This window comes from Dermochelys coriacea, chromosome 2, assembly GCF_009764565.3.
Source record: "Dermochelys coriacea isolate rDerCor1 chromosome 2, rDerCor1.pri.v4, whole genome shotgun sequence".
In the NCBI taxonomy this organism is placed as follows: domain Eukaryota; kingdom Metazoa; phylum Chordata; order Testudines; family Dermochelyidae; genus Dermochelys; species Dermochelys coriacea.
In genome coordinates, this window is record NC_050069.1 from 125921115 (window position 1) to 125938785 (window position 17671).

Consider the following 17671-nt stretch of genomic DNA (forward strand, 5'->3'; position numbering starts at 1 on the left):
GCTATATCAGTTCTTTATCCCTGATGCAGTAATGCTATATGCCCACATGGACTTGATGTGGGAAAAATAAACCCATGCTTTTGGGAGCGAGGACTGTCTTTTTGTTCTGTGTTTGTACAGGCACTAGCACAGTGGGGTACTGGTCCATGTCTGAGGTTCCTAGGTGCATCCACAATATAAATAATAAAGTAATACCTGGTGACACCCAATCCTGAACCTAAAGTGGATTTAGGCCCTGATCCTTTAACTAGTCATATAGGGGGAGACTGTTGATTCATTGAAATCAACACACACAGCAGTTTATTTGCATGCAAAAAATTGTAGTATTGGGACCTTATTCCTGATAAATTTAGCCAGTACCCCCCAGTTAGTCCCACATCTGTGGTTTAGTAATTTTGTTTAACGGTAACTTCCTCATTTGCTTTCTCCAGAAAGTCAACGTACAGCAATAAAGAATTGTTTTCATCACATCTAATCAATACCAGAAAATTGTGTTAAATTTGGTTAAAAATGAATTCATTTAATACAGTGGACACTTGTTTTTAAATTACTGTATTTTTAAATTTGCATGGTTTTTTCCCCCTGACTGCTTATTGAGCTTGCCACATTGATGTTTCCTTTTTCAGAGGCCACAATCAGAGGATGGAATTCCTGGGTGACTCCATAATGCAATTGGTAGCCACTGAGTACTTATTCATACATTTCCCTGATCATCACGAAGGGCACTTAACGGTGAGAATGCCTTCAGTCATGCTGTCCGGGAGAGCAAATGTGGGACAGAAACAAAAATTATAAGAGAAGCTACTTAGTGACTTATTCTGGATTTGATTAATAACAGAAACCTCAGGCCCCCTGTTCTGAATAAATCTTTAATTCAAATATGTGAATCCTGCAATGGACAGGAAATGTCGATTTGTGAAGCCAGTGCAATAATAATTCTTCCCTCTGTAAAATGGCTCTATAGTGGTCGTAATCACACTGATGATCTCGGTATATCTGAGACCCAGGTAGTGCTTGTTTAACACAGTGTTTGAAAGGGTGTTTGTTAGACAGACATCTCACATGAGTTTTATTCATGTCTACTGGACTATTGAGTCAACGATTTTTCCTTTTTTTATGGTTGTCACTTTGAGGTGTTTTGATTTCCTCCCAGACATTACAATTTATTTTACCCTGGTCTGTCCATTATTCTCAGCCTAGAGCTGCCATAACAGTTTTTGGATTTAATTTTAAAAATAGTTGAAACAATTTATTTTTGATTCCCATAGTTTACCAGCATATCCGGCGTAGGAACCATTTGGGGCCTTTGAGCACCTTACAGCATTCTAAGTACACTTTTTGGTAGGCGATGTTTCAATAGATAGCCTTGCAGATTGGTAGAGTACTTGAATGTAGATGGTTATTTGTGGGCTGATTATTTGTGGAGAAGAGAATTATATTGCAGAATTTTCTCAGACTCTCAAACATTTAATTATAATACAAAATAAAAAAAGAACACTGCAAATTACGGGACTGTCAAGTGTAAAATTTCCTGTTTAGCCAGAGGATTGGTTAGAGGTTTTTTTTCTCAGGCTTTAGTGTAAGGGATGGAGATGCTGAATCTTTAACAAAGACATTCTTTAAATATGTTTCTCTAGCATTTGAGGTACAGATGTTTACAGAAAGAACCCCACCTCCCAAAAGTAAACAGTCTAAATAAAAATAATTTTTATTCCTTTATCGAATTTCATGTAAAATATATGTCATCCATACATTCATCCAGGAAATTCAGATTTAATAAGGCCTGAATTTCTAATGTAAAAAATATTAAATGGAAAAAAATAGCTTTTCAGGCCAGTTTTAGTCATCAAAAATAATTTTAACAAAAGGTGGGGGGAAAGGGCAAGAATACAATTTCTTTTTCCTTTGCAGGTCACCTTTAAAAATGTAGGCATCGGTGCAAATATAGTATGATCAATCTCTCAAGAACTGTTTGGCAGGAAGGGTATAGAGCAGTGGTTCTCAACCTATTGACCATTGCGGGCTGCGTATGCAGCTCTCTATGTGTTATGTGGGCCACATCCACATAATATACATACTGCCTGTATGGCCCTGAGGCTGTCACACAGGCTGTAGCTGTGTGCAGATTGGGCTGCAAGCGGCCCGCAGGCTGTGGGTTGAGAACCGCTGGTATGGATTGTTACTGTATAATTAATGGCTTTAAATTCTCAGGACAATGAGCAGCATAGTTTAGTGTTGTTTAGTTTAGTCATAAGTGATTTGGAAAGTGGAACTAGTTACATGTTGTCCAAGTTTGTAGATGAAGATACAAAGCTAGGACCTGAACAATTGAGATAATTGTCTTTTCTTCAATTTAAATTTGATTTGAGAGGTAGTTAGAGTGGTGGTAAGTAACTTGGAGAGAACCAGCTATATCTGTCTGTCTGTCTATTGATCCTCATTTAGGAACACATTTCCATTTAAAGTAATTATGGTGTATCAACATACTACTATAACTGGAGTTTGTACACATCATTGGTCACAGAAGTCAAGGTAATGGTAAATGTTCAGATGAGGGCAGCAAAACTGATTCTCAATGTGAAGTGGTTGTTTATGAAGAAGTTAGTCATATATATCTTGAGAAAAGGGAAACAGAGAAGATATTTTTATGAATGCTTTCAGATAGCTAACGGGACAAGGTATGTTCTACCAAGGGTATAAACGTGTAGCTGAAGTTTCAGAAAGAATGGTTTAAGTTAGAAGTTAGGAAAAGCTTCTTGTCCACAACAGTCCTACCTGTCAGTACCTGTGTGTAATTCTGGGTGAACACAGAAGTGTCAGACAAAATTAACTATATGTCTGGAATTAACTCCAGCTGAGTGTAGTTGCTGAAGTGTAGGTGACACCTTCCATAATGGAATAGATTGAGTTCTCAGCGTGGAAATCACAATGGTGGGGTTTGGAGTATTGCAATGACTCTGTTGTTCCCATATTACTAAAGTATATCAGGGTCCCAATTAGATTCTGGCTACATGGGATGCAGGTCCTTGTATGGAAAAGTGGACTAGATGGACTACTGGTTCTTTCCATCTTCAAGATACATGTATGGTATATATTATTAGTATTTATTATTTGCCTTACCATAGCTCCTAGGATCCCCATTCATGGACTAGGACTCCATTGTGCTAGGTGCTGTACAAACACAGAATAAGAAGATGATCCCTGCCCTAAAAAGCTTACAGTATTATAGCAGGCAGCAATTTACATGTCATGGCTGCTCAGCACTCTGGTCTCCTAGGTTTTATGTTGTAGTTAGATAAGATTTTGTTTTGTTTTGGGACTTGGGTATCTATTGGAAGTGGATAAGTAGGTAGACAGGCATGGAGAGGAGTTAGGAAGGGAGGGAGCGATACACTGATTTTGCAGTCAGCCTGGTTTATTAAGATCAAGTTGTGAGTGTCTGCTTCATACATCATTGCCAAAAAAAATCATGACCATACTGTTCTTTATTTATCTATTGTCAGAGATGAAATATCAAGTACTGAGAATAAATCTTGATTTTCATAAGCTCAGTTGGCACACTGAATCCAGGTAGCATAAAACTTTTGTCTAATAAGCTGAGCAAATGTGACATGGAACTCAAAAAGGGAGCAATGTGTGCTTATGCAATCTCTCCACCCTGGGTGGCTTGGATTGTTTGTTTTGTTTTTCTTTAAGAAAGTGACTCTCTTTACTCATAGACTTTAAAGTCAGAAGAGATCATTTTGATCCTCTAGTCTGACCTCCTGCACATTGCAGGCCACAGAACCTCACCCACCCACTCTTGTAATAGACTCCTAACCTTTGGCTGAGTTACTGAAGTCCTCCAAGAAAAAGGCTCACGCTCTTTTTAGTCACGCTTTTCCATTTTGAAACTCCTTAACTTCAATAATTAGGAGATACTCAAGCTGAATGAAAACCCCAAACCACATTTAAGATGTCTGTAAAGCTTTTATGTCTTCTGCAGAGCTCCATACTTACCATGTCTACATTACCACGGTGACCAAACTAGGAGACTCAGTTAAAATACAGTTGTGTCCTCACTTAGTTACAAACCAGTGGCCATGTACTGTAGCAGTCAGAGCCAGATCCCTCAGCTGACATAAATCAGCTTGGCTTCACTGACTTCAAAGCCATGCTTTATACCAGCTGGATATCTGGCCAGGAATGTCCATCTCTTATCTTTCCTTTCACTCCCAGCCCCAAAGTAATGGAATTATGAACCTGGTTTGCTAGTTGTGTAGTAGTAGTCTTCCTTGCTTTAACATAGAGAGCATCTTTGTTTTTAATCATGGGTACAAATATTCTTACACTTCGGATGTACTGTGTGTGTATGGATTTCAGGATATTGTGCTTGTTTGTCTATATTTTCTATGGTAAAACATGTTTAGATTTTGTTAGGCTATATACCTCCAGCAAAATAAATACAAGAAGTGGAGTGATGGGGAGAGGGCATTTGTTTTTAAAGAGGACCACCACCAAAATTTTTAAATGTAATGCAGGATTATGGGAACTGCACCTTCCTTCTAAGCAGGAGGATCTCTCAGGATCCTCCATCAGCATGATTGTGCACTTCTTCCTGCATTGCTATATCCCCTGGGCACCAACAGCACAATAAAACTGACTAATGCACCCAGTCCTAGTCAGTTTCATGCTGCTCTCCTACCAGTGGTAGTGGAGCACCATACTTAACCATTTTCTGGTAACATCCATAAGCCATCCCTGTAATATCTGAGCTTCCAAATCACCCTCTTCCTTACCATCAGATGGAATGGAACAAGGGAGACAGACAGTAGAAAGAAGGGACAATGAAACAAAAGTTGGATCAGAAACAAAAGGAGAATCTCCAGTGATAGGCTGGGTGTACAAACACCAGCAGAAATCAAAATGTGCAGAGAAGAAAAATGCAGTAAACTCATGAGGACAGAGACCTAACAAGCTGCTTTACTCTTATAGTTTAACTAATGTTAAAACTGGGTGGAACTCTTTGTGGTTTCAGTTGTTGCGAAGCTCATTGGTGAACAACAGGACACAGGCCAAAGTAGCAGAAGAGCTGGGTATGCAGGAATTTGCCATCACTAACGACAAGACCAAGAGACCTGTGGCTCTTCGGACTAAGACTTTGGCTGATCTCTTGGAGTGTGAGTGCCAATACGGGATCTTAATCAGACTGTTAACAGAATACTTCAATACTTAATTACTTAATTAAATATTTAATAGTTAAAAAGTTAAAGCATGTGAAAAAATAGGGAAAGCTTCTTTGTGACTACATTGAATAAGCATATTGAGACAGTATGGAGATAAAGGCCCTCATTCTACAAGGTATTTAAACAGCCCATTTTTCCCCAGGACTTGTTTAATAATTCCATTTAAAAAAGAAGTATTATTTTAAAATACATGTTTTAACTCAGGTTTTTGGTTGGATGTTACTATTTTCAGATTGATACTTCTTCAAGTGATAGTCCCTACGTGTGTTCCACACATGGGTACACATGCATGCTATGCGCGCAACTCAAGAAATTCTTCAAAGCAGTGTTTGTTGGCCCACACATGCACAGTAGCTCTCCTTGTGCTCCCAACCGAGGGGATAATAGGCAGTGTGAGTTGACACATCTCCAGTTGCTTCTTACCACTACATTGCCTGAGGCAGAATTATGTCCTCCTTCACATCATTTCATTACCTATCAAGAAAACATTTCTAAATAGTTATATTTTTAGATTAGTAGTGAAGAAGTTTATAGTATAGTGTATTTCTCCCTGTCAAGGTTCCTTCCCCACTCTGAACTTTAGGGTACAGATGTGGGGACCCGCATGCAAGACCCCCTAAGCTTATTTCTACCAGCTTAGGTTAAAAACTTCCCCAAGGCACAAAGTCTTTGCCCTTGGATTAGGTAAAACACTGCCACCACCAAGTGTTTTAGACAAAGAACAGGGAAAGGACCACTTGGAGTTCCTATTTCCCCAAAATATCCCCTTAAGCCCTTACACCCCCTTTCCTGGGGACGCTTGAGAATAAACAAGATAAGCACAAACCCCTTGGATTTTTAAGACCAAAAAAACCCAATCAGATTCTTAAAAATCAGACTTTTTTAGAAGAACAAAAAAAGATAAGAGAACAACTCTGTAAGATCAGAATGGAAGATAATCTTACAGGCAGTCAGATTCAAAACATAGAGAATCCCTCTAGGCAAAACCTTAAGTTACAAAAAGACACAAAAATAGGAATACACATTTCCTCCAGCACAGCGAATTTACAAGCCAAAAAATGAAGAAAACCTAATGCATTTTCTAGCTAGATTACTTACTAATTCTACAGGAGTTGGAGAGCTTGCATCCTTGATCTGTTCCCGGCAAAGGTATCACACAGAAAGACAGAAGCCTTTCTTCCCCCACTTCCAGATTTGAAAGTATCTTATCCCCTCATTGGTCATTTTGGGTCAAGTGCCAGCGAGGTTACCTTAGCTTCTTAACTCTTTACAGGTGAAAGGATTTTGCTTCTGGCCAGGAGGGATTTTATAGCACTGAATACAGAAAGGTAGTTACCCTTCCCTTTATGACACTCCTCGGTTGGGGAACGCCTCCCTGGCTCCAGAACTATGCCCAACATCCCAGTATTCAAGATTTGTGTCTCCTGCCCTTGATCCTTCTCTATCAGTGAAGAATATCAACATTGCCTGTGCTGTCTGGGTGAGGTACATATCTCTGCAAAGTGCAGTATCTCTTGCTCCTTCCCACCCAGAACTCAAGAAGCCCGGGAGCTTCACCTGATAGAGAAGACTATGAGGCACCTTTCCAATCTAGGCCAAGGAGACCCCCAAACATTGGCCTCAACTGCCTAGCAGCACCTGTCCAAGCACGTGCCTTGGTGCACAGCCTTCAACATGTAAGCCCAAGGGTTCTTCTTCCAGGGTTCCCTATGAGAGTAAAGGGCACTATCATTGAGCATTATCCAAACCCTTGGATCTTAAGAACAATGAAAAAGTAATCAGGATCTTAAAAGAAGAATTTTAATTGAAGAAAAAGTAAAAGAATCACCTCTGTAAAATCAGGAAGCTAAATACCTTACAGGGTAATCAGATTCAAAACATAGAGAATCCCTCTAGGCGAAACCTTAAGTTACAAAAAGACACAAAAACAGGAATATACATTCCATTCAGCACAACTTATTTTCTCAGCCATTTATACAAAACAGAATCTAACGCCTATCTAGCTAGATTACTTACTATGTTCTAAGACTCCATTCCTGTTCTGTTCCTGGCAAAAGCATCACACAGACAGAGAGAACCTTTGTTTCTGCCCCCCCACCTCCAGCTTTGAAAGTATTTTCTTTCTCCTCATTGGTCATTTTGGTCAGGTGCCAGCGAAATTATCCTAGTTTCTTACAGGTGAAAGGATTTTTCTTCTGGCCAGGAGGTATTTAAAGGTGTTTACCCTTCCCTTTATATTTATGACAGCTCACCTGTCCATGAAGGTGGTATACTTAGTAGCTATCATGTCAGCTAGGTGGGTTGGCGAGCTTGGACCCTTCATGGTGGAACCTCTTTATACAGTGTTTCACAAAGAAAAGGTTTCTCTTTGACTGCACCCAAAGTTTCTCCCCAAGATTGTTTCTGAGTTCCGCATCAATCAAACAATACTTACCTGTATTTTTCCCAAAACCCCATGCTTCCTCTGAAGACAAGAAACTTCGGTCTTTCAATGTACAGTGTGCCCTGGTGTTCTGCCTGCAAAGAACCAAACCTATTAGGAAATCACCTCAACTCATTTAACACCATAGCACAGCAGTCCCATGGACAAGCCAGTTTCCTCCCAGAGAATTTCTAAGTGGGTCTCGGGATGCATCTTAAAGTGCTACAAGATAGTAAATATTCTTCCCCCTGGGGGGGGGAGGGGGAAGCACAGGATACCTCCGTGGTATCCCTATCAGACATTCTGCTGCAGGACATCTGCAGAACAGCCACCTGGATTTCAATCCTCATGTTTGCAACACACTATGATCTACTCCATGCCTTGGCTACAGATGCAGTGGTGGGATTAGCAGTATTGCAAGCATCTTTGCTACAAGTCTCCTCATACCCATCTCCAGTTTAAACACTGCTTGCCAATCATCTAGGTGTGGAATACACGTAAGGGCCATCACTCGAAGAAGTAGTGGAAGTTACTTACTGTAACTAGAAGTTCTTTGAGATGTGTGGTCCCTATCTGTATTCTACACCCACCCTCCATCCACTCTGCTGAGGATCCTGTTGGATCTGTGCTAAGAAGAGGAATTGGAGAGGTGTTGACCCGCACTACCTATTATACCCTTGCTAGGGTGCACGAGAGAAGAGTTACTGCGCATGTGCGGGCCAACGGACACTGCTTTGAAGAATTTCCAGACTCCGGCGTATGGCATGAAGCATACACGTGTGGAATACAGATAGGGACCACGCATCTTGAAGAACCTCCAGCTACAGTAAGTAATCTCCACTTTCCAGGGCTTGATATTCAAATACTAGCCTCCCTTTTTGCATCCCCTACAGGCAGACGCAAAGAAGGTGATTTAGATGCCTAAGTACCTGATTTGCAGATGCAATCAAGTACTTATTTGTTTACATGACCCAAGTTGTATCCCGCAAAGAACTGCAGGTGCAAAATTGTGGGCTCAGAAATGGAGGGTCAGTATAGGTGACATCAAAAATTTGTCTCTAAGAGTAAGGATTTATTGGCATCTGAGTCAGCAGGACAGGAGTTCTGACAAATCAGAGGTTGTGGCTCCGACATGCTCTCATTATTAGAGAAAGAGAGGGAAAAGTGATCCCAGAATGTAGGGGTACTCTGTGCTTCACTGAATTTCAATAGGAGATTTCAAAATAGTATTTCCACAAAGAGTACAGAGACACATAGAGCAAGCCCCTCAATCCATTTATGAAAGTGTTTGCTGTTCTCCTTCCAAGGCAGGTTAAATGGTAATAAATATTGTGCCAAGAAAGTTAATCTGTATACAGTGCATTTTAATACATTGTGTGAGAAGTTTAGATCTGTTGTCTCTTGCCAAATCCTTTTAGTAAATGGAAACTATTCACAAACAATAGTGATTTATACCTAAGCATTTATAGGTTTCAGAGTAGCAGCCGTGTTAGTCTGTATTTGCAAAAAGAAAAGGAGTACTTGTGGCACCTTAGAGACTAACAAATTTATTTGAGCATAAGCTTTCGTGAGCTACAGCTTGCTTCATCGGATGCATATAGTGTACCCAGTAGTGGTTTATTTCTAAGAAGTCCTGGTCTGCTAGTTAAATTACAGGATTAGGAGCCAGTTTCTGTTCCTGGTTCTATAAATGACTGTGTGTGTGAACGTGGGCAAGTTGCTTAACCTCTTGCTGACTCAGTTTCCTCCCCTGTAAAGCAGTGGTGACAATAATACCCACATCACAGCAGTGTTGTGAAGCTTAGTTCATAGATGATTTTAAAGTGCTCTAAATTACTCTAATAGTGCTATAAGAGTGCAAAACACTACACTCCTCTTGTGTGGGTGGTAATACCTAAATATTTTGTTTCTCAGCTTTTATTGCTGCACTTTACATTGATAAGGATTTGGAGTATGTTCACACTTTCATGAACGTGTGCTTTTTTCCGCGATTAAAGGTAAGGTCAGTTTGCTTCATATTTTCATATATCATTGCGATTTGACATGTTACTGCAAACTCTCAAACTATCTTTGTGGATTTATTATAGGAATTCATTTTAAATCAGGATTGGAATGACCCTAAATCCCAGCTTCAGCAATGCTGCCTGACTCTCAGGACAGAAGGAAAAGAGCCAGACATTCCTCTCTACAAGTAAGGACCCCTATATCACTTATACAAACTAATTATCAGTCTTTGTTTTACCCAGTACAAGATGTGATCAGACTCTGAAGATCTTTCTTCTATCTTGTCTTTATTTTAAGACTCCATTTGATCATGACGAGGTTTAAAATTGTTCTGTCTGTTTAAAGAAATAATTTAGTCTGCTTCCAAATCAAAGATATTAAAAAAGTCTTGTTTTGTTTGGAAGTAGAAATTGTTGAGCCAACGTTTTGAGCTCTGTATGTTTTAATCACTGCAGAGCTGAATTAATTAGAACTTTGCCTTTTCATTACATAAAGCCCCAGTGAATATTTTTTTCTGGGCTTACAGGGAGCTTTTAAATGAGTTCTTCCTTAAAAGATGAAAATTTTAAAAGTGAAAGGAATATTCAGAATGCTCAAGTACAATGAGTGGGGTGAGGAAGATTGTTATTTGGATGTTCCCATTGACTGTAAGTCAAGAACCTGAGCTCTGTTCCCAGCAGTACGATAAACTTTGTATGATCTTTGTGACTCTGTTTCCCCATCTGTAAAATAGGGATTATACCTACCTCATAGAGATGATATTTAATGTTATATATTTGTAAAGCACTTTCACATCCACACAAGTACTACACTGATGGGTGCAATGCAAGTAGCTGATAAAAGAAGGAAAGAAAATGCTATCAAAGTGCCAGGCTTTTATTATCAGTATTTATTATATCCAAAATGTGTATAGAATTAAAACCCAAGCATATTTCTCACGTTTACTGAAGTAAAGTTTCATATGAAGTGCAGTGAGTTACAGTGAAAGTTGGCGTACTTCAGAAATATGATTGCAAAGTGATACTTTGCAGATCTGATTTCCCAAGTCTTTATCTGTGAGCTTACTCCTTATCTTGAGGGAGATAGATACAAAATAAATGAATTTCTGTTTCTTGTCAAACCCACTGAGTACAAGTACATTATGTTTGTGCTGGATTTTTTTATGATGATAAACTGATTTTGATAGTACAACTCAGAGTCAGTCTACATATGCTGTTGTCTTTCTATTATCTTGTTTAATTTTCTTGCCATGGAGTTATTTGTTTCACTGCATTTGCAGCCAGTAGTTTTTCTTTTAAAATCTAGGGTGTATTTTGTTTGTATGTATGTTCGGGGTTACACAGTTCATTAGATGCAGCGTAGTTTGATTAGATATTTCAAATATTGATATGAACTTTTGCTGCTCCTTCTGTTGAAAAACAAGGTAGTGGACAGAATTTATTCTGGCAGTGGGAAGCGTTGGGGCAGAGGAAAGAGATAAAAGGAAAAGCAAATTCATTTTGTGTCTAGGGAATTATGTCTTTCTCCTTGAGACTGTTGCTAATGCATAGCATAGATTCTCACTCCAATGGAAAGGTGGTCTGATAAGTGACAGAAACTATAACTTTTCTGATGGAACAATGTGTTTATTCTGTGAATTTTTCATGTAGAGGAGCAGCATATCAAATATCAACAGTCCTTTAAACCTTGGGAACTCTTTACAGTTTATGGGCACATGGGCTGACTTGTCTGATTAAAAGTGTGTGTCCAATAGTATAGCTATATTTGTGCATGCGATTAAAAATGGATGCACAGAGTTGCAGCAATTGGATGAGCATGTAAGCATTTTTGACTATAGGTCATGCATTTACATTTTTAATTGGGCCTATGTGTAAGCCAGGAGTGCTAAATAAAGCTAGTTTTACGCAAAGACAAATTTTACATACATACTTCACTTTAACAAACACAGTTTTGACATCTTTTGGTTGAAGTAACATATACAGACAGCAGTCTAGCCTCTGACTTTGTGACTTGTGCTAATCTTGCTAAATGGTTTGAAAACTTGGTGATATATATGCCACTGATAGGTTATTGTTTCATACTTTATGCTTGAACAAACATTATGTCTATCTTATCTCAGGACCCTGCAGACAGTGGGACCTTCTCATGCCAGAACATATACAGTCGCTGTTTATTTCAAAGGGGAAAGAATAGGATGTGGTAAAGGCCCAAGGTACAGTGGAAATGTATGAAATGGTTTTTAAAAGCGAGTCTGATTGTGAAAGCCTCTGAAATGACAGCACAGGACACTAATATTTGCTGATTAGTCACAGAAAAGATAAAGCAACATGAGCAACAGCTGTGCAGCCTTCCCGACACTACTTTGCCTCTGTGCTTCAACCTTACTTTAATGGGACCATATTCTAGTGGCTGGAGATAGTCCAGTCTCCATGTCCGTTTGGTCCTTAGCCTCTCTGCTGAGCTCCCAACAAGCAGATGTGTGTAGTGACATATATACACTGAAACCACCAAATAGCTTCCAGATGGTAGTGACTTTTGGTTACTGCTGACCGTGGACAAATTTAAACTGGCAATTTAGGATCAGAGTCATTCCCCATTTTTACGGATCACTGCCAGCAATCCAGCCCTCATTATTTTTTTGGCATAGAAAAAAAAAGTTACACATTTTTGTAATGGTCTTAAACCTCTAAGATTATTAGAACAGAACCGTAAGTACATAATTTTCACTTTGTAGTAGAGTCAAAATATCATTTGATTTTTGCTGCTCACTCTTCTATCTTTATTCATTTTTCTTAATTAAAACAACTGCTTCACTAATGAATTACAAAACAATGTTCTAACAACCTTATTGGTCTAATTTTTATTTTAAATATTCTATAGGAATTATGGCACTATTTTGTGTACATTTGCGGAAAACTTGATTTATCCATTATGTTATGGGACTGACTGACCAATGATTATTTGAAGAGTGGATCACAACAGTGGAATCTGAACCCCAGATTCTGGGAAACTGTAGTTTACCCAGTAAAGCATAAACTTACCATATTTGTTTGGTTTTCACAGTATTCAACAAGCAGAAATGGGAGCTGCTATGGATGCGCTTGAAAAATGTAAGAGGTTTTCTTGGGAAATGGGAAAACTATTGTAATGTACTCAACTGGGTTTTCATGGGGGGCAAGGTGCATGTTTTATGCGGGAGAAAAATGGGCCAGAGAATGTACACAAAGTGCTATCAGCTTCTGATCTTTAGATTTGCTTATTAATAGTTTCCATAAAACTTTGTCAAAAGTCAAGTAGTACATATGACACACACAGGCGTTTTCAAAGGGAAGTTTTCAGTAAGTCATAGATACAGCAGTTGTCCCTTATTGTACTTGGTTCCTTAATCACTCTGAGGTTCCCCTGCTTTAATGTGGAACAGAAGCTTGCTCTGTGGTACAGGGTGAATGTACCCTACACATTTTACAACCATTTGCTAATAAGGTTGTCTACTGTGGTTAGGGGCATCCGTCTTCTAGAATGTTTTTTGATAATGTGGACAAGATAGGTCAATTCTAGGACCATGCTATGGAACAGTGTTAAAAGCCTAGATCCTCAGCTGTAGTGTAAGTTTTTGCAGCTCCACTGAAGTCAATGGAGCTAAAACAATTTACAGCAACTAAGGATCTTCCCCTGTGGTCTTGAACCAGGGGTCACCCAATGAAATTATTAATAGGCACCAGGTTTAAAACAAACATAAGGAAGTACTTCTTCACACAATGTACAGTCAGCCTTTGGAACACTTTGTCAGTAGATGGCCAAAAGTATAAGTGGGTTCAAAAGAGAATTAGATAAGTTAATCGAGGATAGATCCATCTATGACTATTAGCCATGATGGTCAGGGATGCAGCCCTATGCTCTGTCTGCCAGAAGCTGGCACTGGATGAGGTGGGATGAATCACAGGGCAATTATCAAGCTCCGTTTATTCCCTCTGAAACATCTGATATTGGCCACTGTCGGAAGACAAGATACTGGGCTAGATGGACCTTTGGTCTGATCTACTATGGCCATTATAAAAAGAAAAGGAGTACTTGTGGCACCTTAGAGACTAACAAATTTATTAGAGCATAAGCTTTCGTGAGCTACAGCTCACTTCATCGGATGCATTTGGTGGAAAAAACAGAGGAGAGATTTATATACACACACACAGAGAACATGAAACAATGGGTTTATCATACACACTGTAAGGAGAGTGATCACTTAAGATAAGCCATCACCAACAGCAGGGGGGGGAAGGAGGAAAACCTTTCATGGTGACAAGCAGGTAGGCTAATTCCAGCAGTTAACAAGAATATCAGAGGAACAGTGGGGGGTGGGGTGGGAGGGAGAAATACCATGGGGAAATAGTTTTACTTTGTGTAATGACTCATCCATTCCCAGTCTCTATTCAAGCCTAAGTTAATTGTATCCAGTTTGCAAATTAATTCCAATTCAGCAGTCTCTCGTTGGAGTCTGTTTTTGAAGCTTTTTTGTTGAAGTATAGCCACTCTTAGGTCTGTGATCGAGTGACCAGAGAGATTGAAGTGTTCTCCAACTGGTTTTTGAATGTTATAATTCTTGACATCTGATTTGTGTCCATTCATTCTTTTACGTAGAGACTGTCCAGTTTGGCCAATGTACATGGCAGAGGGGCATTGCTGGCACATGATGGCATATATCACATTGGTAGATGCGCAGGTGAACGAGCCTCTGATAGTGTGGCTGATAACATTCAAAAACCAGTTGGAGAACACTTCAATCTCTCTGGTCACTCGATAACAGACCTAAGAGTGGCTATACTTCAACAAAAAAGCTTCAAAAACAGACTCCAACGAGAGACTGCTGAATTGGAATTAATTTGCAAACTGGATACAATTAACTTAGGCTTGAATAGAGACTGGGAATGGATGAGTCATTACACAAAGTAAAACTATTTCCCCATGGTATTTCTCCCTCCCACCCCACCCCCCACTGTTCCTCTGATATTCTTGTTAACTGCTGGAATTAGCCTACCTGCTTGTCACCATGAAAGGTTTTCCTCCTTCCCCCCCTGCTGTTGGTGATGGCTTATCTTAAGTGATCACTCTCCTTACAGTGTGTATGATAAACCCATTGTTTCATGTTCTCTGTGTGTGTGTATATAAATCTCTCCTCTGTTTTTTCCACCAAATGCATCCGATGAAGTGAGCTGTAGCTCACGAAAGCTTATGCTCTAATAAATTTGTTAGTCTCTAAGGTGCCACAAGTACTCCTTTTCTTTTTGCGAATACAGACTAACACGGCTGCTACTCTGAAACCTATGGCCATTATGTTTTTATGTTCTTGTCTCTTTCATCTCCTCCAGGTATTGCTCACAACCCACCATCATCACCTCAGACTAGTCTGGATTGATCTTAAACCAGATACTACTCAAACATGCACTGATATATTTCTAAATAAATATTTATATTTAATCTGGAAGGATTACATTTTTAATCAATAAAATTCAGTAAACGTTGATTTCACCATATGTACACTAACCAATGCAAAAATATTTTCATCAATGATAATATTTATAGATAGGCAAAAGTAAGAAAAATGGTGCCTGAGAATTTATTAGAGTCAAAATCTTTCCTAGAATATCAGGGTTGGAAGGGACCTCAGGAGGTCATCTATTCCAACCCCCTGCTCAAAGCAGGACCAATCCCCAATTTTTACCCCAAATCCCTAACTGGCCCCCTCAAGGATTGAACTCACAACCCTGGGTTTAGTAGGCCAATGCTCAAACCACTGAGCTATCCCTCCCCCCTAGTGATTTAGACTTTTGAATTAGGCTTGCCACAAATGGACCAACAAATGAATAGGAAAAACAGGTCTGATTTTATATTTTGACATGATGTTGACAGTTTGCATTTTAATGATTTTGCTGTAATGTTTTAAATCTCAGCATCTACTGTCATTAGACCCTCTCATAATTTCCCGCAAATGTGAAAATTTAAATTTATAAAAAAATTTAAAAATGCTTGAACATAACATTGATATTATCCATTGATATTATAAAAAAATTAAAATTGAATTCTGCTATTTATATTTGTAGAATTGGGGATAGCTAAATTGTTGCTTTTTGAGAATGGCTTTTAATGCAGTTAGAAATGGAGAAATAGTCTGAAGTAAATAGGATGAAATTCAGTAAAGGACAAATGCAAACACATACAAAATAGGAAATGACTGCCTGGAAAGGAGTACTGTGGAAAGGGATCTGGAGGTCATAGTGGATCACAATTTAAATATGAGTCAACAGTGTAACACTTGCAAAAAAGAAAACATCATTCTGAGATGTATTAGCAGGAGTGCTGTTAGCAAGACACGAGAAGTAATTCTTCTGCTGCACTCTGTGCTGATAAGGCCTCAACGGGAGTGATGGGTGCACATTTCAGGAAAGATGTGAACAAATTGGAGAAAGTCCAGAGAAGATCAACAAAAATGATTAAAGGTCTAGAAAACATGACCTCTGAGGGAAGACTGATGAAACTGGGTTTGTTTAATCTGGAGCAGAGAAGACTGAGAGGGGACATGATAACAGTTTTCAAGTACATAAAGGGTTGTTACAAAGAGGAGGGAGAAAAGTATTTCTCCTTAACCTCTGAAGATAGGACAAGAACCAATGGGCTTAAATTGCAGCAAGTGCAGTTTAAATTGGACATTAGGAAAAACTTCCTAACTGTCAGGATGGTTAAACACTGGAATAAATTGCCTAGGGAGATTGTGGAATCTCCATCATTGGAGATTTTTTAAAAGCAGGTTAGACAAATACGTGTCAGAGATGGTCTAGATAATACTTAGTCCTACCTCGAATACAGGGGACTGGACTAGGAAACCTCTTGAGGTCCCTTCCAGTTCTATGATTCTAGGTTAGTTTTCTTAGAATTCAGCTATCATTTTCCTACTCCGAACACTGCCTGGCTATCAAGCATGCTTTTGCATTTTCTAAAATAAAAACAGTAATAATGTGAACATCTGTACAACACTCAGAACCAGTTGCTCTTACTTTGTCAGATATTTTAGTTGCTCTCATTCCGCAGAATGTTGATGTATTATTCTCACTTCACTTTTTCAATATTAGCTACCTGTTGCCAGGGGAACAAAATGTAAAACCCAAGTATTACTTGGACATGTTACTATGTCAGCATTTTATAATTTCTATTTCTGAGGCTCCGTAGAAAGGGAAACTAATGTTGAAATTATCTTTGAAACTAAGGTGGTCTGATCATGCTGGACTTCCAGTTTTTTACTGGGCGTTACAAATGAATGAGGCAAAATGTTAACAGCATGACTTTTTCTCCTCCATCTTATAAAAGAAAAATAAATAAATAAAAATTGAAGCATTCTCTGTGCTACCAGCTGCCCTTTATTAATGTAAAATATTTCTCCGTGTCAGATAACTTTCCCCAGATGGCCCATCAGAAACGGTTCATTGAACGGAAATACAGACAAGAGTTGAAAGAAATGAGGTGGGAAAGAGAGCATCAAGAGAGAGAGCCAGAGGAGACCGAAGAAGTAAGGAAATAAAAGGGCACGGAAACAGTGGCATATTTACTTACTTAATAACTCAATGGCCTATGGTGACATAACCTAGTTTCATGCAGATGACGAGTGAAGCATGCCTGCTGACAGCAAATACATCTCTTTTATTCTGTTTTAGCTGCAAAGTCTTGGGGACTTTTCCTAAGATTTTTTTTACAAAAAGGCCTTTTAGCTTTTATGAAAAGTTATGGAGGTGTTTTTTTGTTTTTGTTTTTAATTTTGTCTTGTATGAAACAATAAAGTGTTAATTTCAGAATCTCTCTTTTCCCTTGCAAGAAAAAAAAACCAATGGTTTAATTAGCGTCTCCTGTGTTTGACTGTTTCTGTGCCAAAGACCTGCAAACACTGTCACGCTGACTCAGTGCTGAAGAGGAAAAAGGACTTATTGTGGCCCCGATTCAGCAGAAGACTTAAACTGGTGCTTAACTTTAAGTGTGT

The 17671-nt window shown here is 39.0% G+C and overlaps 1 protein-coding gene across 3 annotated transcripts in view; it reads left to right on the forward strand.

The window, feature by feature from the left end:
• DROSHA (drosha ribonuclease III) overlaps nt 1–17337 on the forward strand; it is a 113787-nt gene extending 96450 nt beyond the window's left edge. For 2 of the 3 annotated variants that reach the window (XM_043508433.1, XM_038388590.2), the window contains exons 26-32: nt 627–732; nt 5018–5159; nt 9562–9644; nt 9735–9838; nt 11771–11863; nt 12715–12761; nt 17088–17337. In XM_043508433.1, coding sequence (XP_043364368.1) covers nt 627–732; nt 5018–5159; nt 9562–9644; nt 9735–9838; nt 11771–11863; nt 12715–12761; nt 17088–17218 — 706 coding nt within the window. In that variant the 3' untranslated portion in view covers nt 17219–17337. Of the gene's footprint in view, nt 1–626; nt 733–5017; nt 5160–8331; nt 8474–9561; nt 9645–9734; nt 9839–11770; nt 11864–12714; nt 12762–17087 lie in introns of those variants that run through there. The other variant, XR_006279074.1, reaches the window with a different exon arrangement.
• The last annotated feature ends 334 nt before the right edge of the window (nt 17338–17671 follow it).